Raw genomic sequence first — 7,588 nt, 5'->3', positions numbered from 1 at the left:
GATGGGGGGGAACTTACCTCCTCCTCCTGCTTCCTCCTCTGCCTCATAAGTGTCGAGGTCCCCCCCCCGCGACTATCTCGGGTCCCGCCCCTTGTATATATATAATACTTTCCACCTGAATACAGCCCTCAAGGCAGCCAGTTCATCCCTGTAGGAGGGATTTATAAATAGCTCATGCAGAACTGCTTATGTACAACTGATTCTCGATGGCTTTTGATGCAGCCTGATATTCAGGCCCTGTGTTTTTAACCACATTATTGTGTGCACTACAAAATGAATATATTTCTTTTGACACACATTTCATCTGCTGTTGATTGACCTTTGAGGCATTCTCTGTGGCAGAGGTGTCGAACTCGTTTTTTTACGAGGGCCAGATCTGACATAAATGTCATTTTGTCAGGCCGGGCCGTGTGTGCCATAAAACGTAATGCCAGGCACCGAAGATATAAACTTTTATCATGGACACGGGCAAACCCAATGAACGATATTCTTTTTACTCAATATACAAACAAAAGCAGTTGATTCCTAGCAGTGAAAGGAACTGATTTTCTGGGGAGCCCACAAAAGCCCCTTGTATTTAATCATTTACAAGGCTGAGTTTTTTCCCCAAGGCAATATCATAAAAGGGGAGTCCCTTGTATTTCCATACATACCAGTTGCTTGCAGACCGGGTAAGAGCCCTGGACGGGCCAGTTCTGGCCCCGGGGCCTTATGTTTGACACCCCTGCTCTGTGGTATTATCCTGCTAAGGTCCCGTCCTGATCTCCTCGGGCTCCACCTCGAATCTTGAGGAATTTCCCACCCTGGAACTAGCAACTCTCTATCCGCCATAGCAAATATTTTAGTGATGCCTGGACTGCTTGCTTCACGTCGTCGTCTAGTTCTGCAGCCAGAGTCCTGTACTCTGTCGCTTTCTTTGCCCATCGGGCTCCTTGATGCACAAGGGTCTCTCTCTCTCCTGCTTTTCAGGCTCGCCCCCAGGCAGGTTCCTGGAAGAAGCTGGAGCTTTCCCATGAGTACAAAAACGGCAACCAGCTGCGAGAATATCAGCTGGAGGGTGTGAACTGGCTGCTTTTCAACTGGTACAACAGGTGAGCCGGGGGGCAGAAAGGGAAGCCCGAATGGCTGTGGGGTACTGTTGTCCCCACGGGTGGGGATTTCAGTCCCTGCTGCTAAACTGCCTGTTGGCCTTACATACCTGTACACTGACGGTGCCAAAGCGCTGTCTAGCCCCATCCCGCAACTGCAGATCTTTGGATCACTTTCGGCTTTTGAGTTGTCATCAGCCTCCCCATCCCACCACCCTTACTATGCCAATCTTCTTACGAACTTGAGGACTAGAACCTTGCCGGGCACTTTAAATAACTGGCTGCTTCAAGGAAGAATTCTGAGATTCTCAAGATGGGAAACGATGGCCACGCTCAGATACCACAACACACTCCAGTTTAGATTGCCAGGCATCAGTGCCGAGTCTGGGTTTGCTTGTGCGTTGCCTCTTTTTCTCCTTCGATCGAGGAACGGCGTCTTTCTTCGAGCTGCTGTGGTCAGGTGCCCTCTGCGGCAGCATCACTCAGCTGGCCACAGCTTCTTGGATTTAGATGCCGCAGCAAGTCATGGTTGACATCAGCTGTGATTAATAAGCCAGCCTGACTCACTGCTTCGAGCGTCAGCAGTGGTTTCTGTGTGCTTAGTTAGGGAAATACAGGGCGTCCCTCGGACTTGTCCTGTATCCTGAGCCTAGAATCCTAGAATCACAGGGTTGGAAGGAGCCATACAGGCCATCTAGTCCAACCCCCTGCTTTAATGCAGGATCAGCCTAGAGCAGGGGTGTCGAACTCATTTGTGATGAGGGCCGGATCTGACATAAACGAGACCTTGTTGGGCCAGGCCACGTGTGTCATAAGATGTAATGCCAGGTAGAGGAGATATAAACTTTATAAAGGACACAAACACAAAGATTTTTTTAAACTTAAAATAAAAACATGCTTAAAACACTCTTGCAATATTTTGTTTATTTAACAACGTCTGATAACCTCTTGCTCTGAATTATTGCAACGAAATGTCTGTGCTGTTGCAGTCTGGAGTTTGCCGTTCAAGTGTGTATCTGTAAGCTGCAGACCTACTTTTGATTTATTGACATTCGCCACAGAAATCTCATGCTCAGAGCTCTGAGCCTAGGACCCAGGTTAAAACATGAAATGGCTGAGCGATTGAGAGAGTCTGGCGAAGCAAGCGATGATGCAGCAGCAGAACTGGAAGCAGGAGATGGTCAGTTCCACTGCGGGCCTGATGAAAGCCCTCTGGGGGCCTGATCCGGCCCCTGGGCGACACCCCTGGCCTAGAGCATCCCTGACAAGCGTTGGTCCAGCCGCTACTTAAAGACTGCCAGGGAGGGGGAGCTCACCACCTCCCCAGGCAGCTGACTCCACTGTTGCACAAACTCTGACTGTCATAAAGTTTTTCCTAATATCCAGCCAGTACCTTCCCGCCTTTAATTTCAACCCATTCTTGCGAGTCCTCTCCTCTGCTGCCAACAGGAGCAGCTCCCTGCCCTCCTCTAAGTGACGGCCCTTCAAAGAGAGCCATCCTGTCCCCCCTCAACCTCCTCTTCTCCAGACCGAACATTCCCAAGTCCCTCGGCCTTTTCTCTCCTCCCTGCCGGTGATCGTATGCCCAGATCTGTAGGTAGTGAGTTAAGCAGAGGTCATTTCAGGGGGGAATCGCGGGGGATCGCAGTTCCCCCGGGTGAGGTACGGGGGGCGGGGCACACCATGAAGCCCCGCCCCCTGCTTCTGGCCACCCCGCTTCCGGCCCTCATTCAACCAGGAGGAGGCAGGAGAAGAGGGGAGGGTAAGTTGCTTCCTCCCTGCCTCTCCCCACCCCTGCCTGCCTGGGGCCAGGGAGGGCCTTCGCGCGGCTTCCTTGCACTCCCGCCGGCCTTGCAGGTCCACCGCCGGGCCCCTGGGCCCGGCAGTGGAGCTGCAAGGCCGCCGCCGGCGGCCGGGACCGTTGAGGACGGGGTGTGTGGCCTTATGACACACTTCCGGTGATGTCAGGGGGTGTGGCCTTATGACACACTTCCGGTGATGTCAGGGGGTGTGGCGTATGCTAATGAATTATGCTAATGAGTTCCCCTAGCTCTTTTTCTATGAAACGACCCCTGGAGTTAAGGGACTTAATCCAAGAACGGCCGTGACTGATGATCCTTTCCTTTCTCCTCCCGCCCCTGCTCAGGCAAAACTGCATCCTGGCCGACGAGATGGGTCTGGGCAAAACCATCCAGTCCATCGCCTTCCTCCAGGAGGTTTACAACGTGGGCATCCGAGGGCCCTTCCTGGTCATCGCCCCGCTCTCCACCATCACCAACTGGGAGCGGGAGTTCAACACGTGGACCGAGATGAACACCATCGTCTACCACGGCAGCCTGGCCTCCCGCCAGATGATCCAGCAGTATGAGATGTACTGCAAAGACTCCCGGGTATGGCGGTGGGGGGGGAGGCTGCATTTGGGAGGCGGGCAGGGCACAGGAGCCTATCTTCAGGATGTCAGGGGGAGGAATGCAAAGTAGATTTGAAAAGGGGACACATGCCACTTAAAAAAAAAGTACGTGTGTGGGTATCATTATGAAAAATGAAGTTTTAGCAACTGCGACAGGAATCCGTAAAGACAGTTTCAGAGGAGCCTTGACCTGATCTCGTCAGATCTCAGAAGCTAAGCAGGGTGACCCTGGCAAGGACTTGGAAGGGCAAACCTCCAAGGAACACTGGGGCCCCAGGACGCAAAGGCAGACAATAGTAAGCCACCTCTCTGAAACGGAGTTGCCAGAAATCAACCATGACTTCCAGGCATACACACATAGAAGACGAAGAGATTGGATTTATACCCCGCCCTTCAGCTTACAATCTCCTTTCCCTTCCCCTCCCCACAACAGACACCCTGTGAGGGAGACGGGGCTGAGAGAGCTCTTCCGGGGACTGCTCTTGATAGAACAGCTCCGTGGGAACTTGTGACTGACCCAAGGTCACACCAGCGGCTGCATGTGGAGGAGTGGGGAATCAAACCTGGTTCTCCCATATTAGAATCAGTGCTCTTAACCACTACACCAAACTGGCTCTTAGCATACACACGCACAGATACTCGGTGGTGTAGTGGTTAAGTGCACGGACTTTAATCTGTGAGAACCGGGTTCGATTCCCCACTCCACATGCAGCTGCTGGAATGACCTTGGGTCAGTCACAAGTTTTCTCGGAACTGTTCTCTCAGGAGCAGTTCTCTCACGAGCTCTCTCAGCCCCACCTACCTCACGGGGTGTCTGTTGTGGGAAGGGGGAGGAAAAGGAGTTTGTAAGCCGCTCTGAGGCTGAGTGAAGGGCGGGGTATAAATCCAATCTCCTCTTCTTCACACACAAAAAAAAAGAGGTAGTTTCCGTGGGTAGCCGTGTTCGTCTGCAGTAGAAGAGCTGGATGCATGTCCAGTAGCCCCATGGAGACCAGCAACAATTTCAGAGTATAAACTTTTGAGAGTCCAAGCTCCCTTCATCAGATACAAATTAGAACGGAGATCCCGGAATTCTCTTATCTGAACATATAGGTCTGAACAGGGACATTGGGTTCTTGTCTCACCACAGCTGCCAATTTTCTCCCCCTCAGGATTTCCCCTCTGCTCTAATGTAGCCGATTACAAGGCACATTCCTTCTTGGCAACACCCCTCCCTCCTGACTGGGATATGTAAAGACTTGGCGATCTCCATTCCGTCTCGTATCCGACGAAGGGAGCTTTGGTTCTCGAAAGCCCACTCCCCTCCCCTCCTTGAGAACCACGGTCAAGACCTTGCCGTCTCAGTTGATCCTTACAATCGCTGTACCGTTGCTTGCTGGATTTATTAGGAAAACCGGAAAGACTAGGAGCTTGATAAATCGAGGTATATAGACTCAGAAGGCCGCTTGCGTGATATGTGGTCATGTCCTCTTGCCGACAGGGCCGCCTGATCCCGGGCGCGTACAAGTTTGATGCCCTGATCACCACCTTCGAGATGATCCTCTCTGACTGCCCGGAGCTGCGGGAGATAGAGTGGCGCTGCGTCATCATCGACGAAGCCCACCGCCTGAAGAACCGCAACTGTAAACTGCTGGACAGCCTCAAGCACATGGACTTGGTAGGGAACCCTCTTCTCTCCCCGCCTCCTTTGGGGGCAGCGGTGGAAAGGAAGTGACGCCCAAGCTGCCATTCAGATTTGACGCTGGCTTTTGCAGCCAGCCCTTGCCCCTCTGGTATGACCTTGGGCAAGCGGTAGTTCTGATAAGAGCTGTCCTTGAAAAAAAGAGCAGTTCCTGTCAGAGCTCTCTCAGCCCCACCCACCTCACAGGGTGTCTGTTGTGGGGAGGGGGAGGGAAAGGAGTTTGTAAGCAGCTTTGAGACTCCCTTGGGTAGTGAAGGGCGGGGTATAATATTTATTACACAGTGCACAGAATTTTAGTATTAAAAATGACTTGCATAGGAGGATACCATTAAAAACTCCGATCATAATATACAGCAACGCGGTGAAGTTGGACGTCCAATAATAAAGAATCACAATAATGGTCACATGTATATTAACCAAAGACCCGATATATTTCAGCCCATAGGGCCTTCTCCAGTGGTCAAAATTGTACTAACGTACACATAAAACTGTAACAATATAAAGTATCTTTTTCATGTCTAGCAGTTCCTATAATGAGTCACTAAAAAAGTGAAGCTCCTAGCAATGGTTTTAAATCAGTCCTGTATATACTGAGGTGCGCTCATCAAAGATAGTCACTAGGAACCATCGTTCGGTCCTGGGTCGTAATTCAGTTCCTATTCAGAACGCTTTGTGTGCGTCACCTCTCAGTCCTGACCAGTGTTCCCTCTAAGCTGAGTTAGTGTGAGCCAGCTCACAGTTCTTTAGCCTCCGGCTCACACATTTTTGTCTCAGCTCAGGAAGGAGGGCTCCAGGGCAAACTAATTGACGCAGAAGCCAAATCACCCGCGCACAACTTCAATTCCAGGAGCTCACAAAGTAGGATTTTTGCTCAGAGGACTCCACAGCTTAGAGGGAGCATTGGTCCTGACACAGCAGCCCTGTGAGGTGGGCCAGGATGTTATCCCTGTGCCCAGCTGATTGACGTCTCCCTGTTGAGTCCACGGCAGAGGGTGAGAGTCATCCACCCCGGAATGCAGCTTCCTCTTGCCTGCTGCACGACATTCAGTATCTTTCTTTCTCTCTCTCCCCCCCTTTAGGAGCACAAAGTGTTACTGACTGGCACCCCCCTGCAGAACACGGTGGAAGAGCTCTTCAGCCTCCTGCACTTCCTCGAGCCCTCCCAGTTCCCCTCAGAATCGGAGTTCCTCAAGGACTTTGGTGACCTCAAAACTGAGGAGCAGGTATTTTTCCTCTACCCCCGCAGAGACCTAAGTAGAGCCCTGCGGTCCGTCTAGTCCAGCGAGGGCTCCCGGCACTTGGCAGCACTACCGCATGGTGCTGGCGCCGCTTGCTCAGCCAGGCGCCCTTGGCTGACGGGGTAACTAAGAGGGGAGGGAGGGGAGTGACGGTTTGTGGTCGATGATCGTTGTTGCAGAGTCATATAGCACTTGCACACACCAGCTCAGTTTAGTGCCGTTTACACTTTATTTACAATATTTACACAGTCCTTATAGCAAAGCATTTATAGTTCCAACAGACAAAGTGCTTTGCCAAGTGACCTAATACCACACTGGCATAGAATGGTATACAGTACAGGCTTATATACACAATGCTATAGTCCAGATATCCAATCAGGACAGAGAGGCTGAGTCATTGAAGCACCTCCTGCAGGCTGATGCAATATGTCCATGTCAAGACCCACAGCCAAACAGCAGAGCACACACTTCCAAGAAAGGTTTTACTTTATTGTTAGTACTATGGTTGCAGTAACTTGACCATGTTACTGCAACCATAGTACTAACAATAAAGTAAGAACATAAGAGACGCCAATGTTGGGTCAGGCCAAAGGCCCATCCAGTCCAACACTCTGTGTCACACAGTGGCCAGAAATACCAGGTGCCATCAGGAGGTCCACCAGTGGGGCCAGGACATTAGAAGCCCTCCCACTGTTGACCCCCCCCCAAGCACCAAGAAGACAGAGCATCACTTGCCCCAGAGCCCCTATCTATACCTTGTGGCTAATAGCCACTGATGGACCTCTGCTCCATATACTTATCTAATTCCCTTTTGAAGCCGTCCATGCTTGTAGCCGCCACCACCTCCTGTGGCAGTGAATTCCATGTGTTTATCACTCTTTGGGTGAAGAAGGACTTCCTTTTATCCGTTCTAACCTGACCGCTCAGCAATTTCATGGAGTGCCCACAAGGAGTTCTTGTCTTGTGAGAAAGGGAGAAAAGTACCTCTTTCTCTACCTGCTCTAGCCCGTGCATAATCTTATAAACCTCAATCATGTCTCCCCTCAGTCGTCGTTTCTCCAAGCTAAAGAGCCCTAAGCGCTTTAAAACCTTTCTTGGAAGTGTAAAACCTTTCTTGGAAGTGTGTGCTCTGTTGTTTGGCTGTGGGTCCTGACAGTCCAGTCATGTGACT

The 7,588-nt window shown here is 51.2% G+C and overlaps 1 protein-coding gene across 1 annotated transcript in view; it reads left to right on the top strand.

The window, feature by feature from the left end:
• CHD8 (chromodomain helicase DNA binding protein 8) overlaps nt 1–7,588 on the top strand; it is a 77,965-nt gene that overhangs the window by 20,918 nt on the left and 49,459 nt on the right. The window contains exons 11-14 of the mRNA XM_015420459.1: nt 970–1,091; nt 3,235–3,478; nt 4,979–5,155; nt 6,259–6,402. Coding sequence (XP_015275945.1) covers nt 970–1,091; nt 3,235–3,478; nt 4,979–5,155; nt 6,259–6,402 — 687 coding nt within the window. The remainder of the gene's footprint in view (nt 1–969; nt 1,092–3,234; nt 3,479–4,978; nt 5,156–6,258; nt 6,403–7,588) is intronic.

This window comes from Gekko japonicus, unplaced genomic scaffold, assembly GCF_001447785.1.
Source record: "Gekko japonicus isolate JY-2015 unplaced genomic scaffold, Gekko_japonicus_V1.1 scaffold441, whole genome shotgun sequence".
Taxonomy (NCBI): domain Eukaryota; kingdom Metazoa; phylum Chordata; class Lepidosauria; order Squamata; family Gekkonidae; genus Gekko; species Gekko japonicus.
This window is presented reverse-complemented; position numbering and strand designations above follow the sequence as displayed.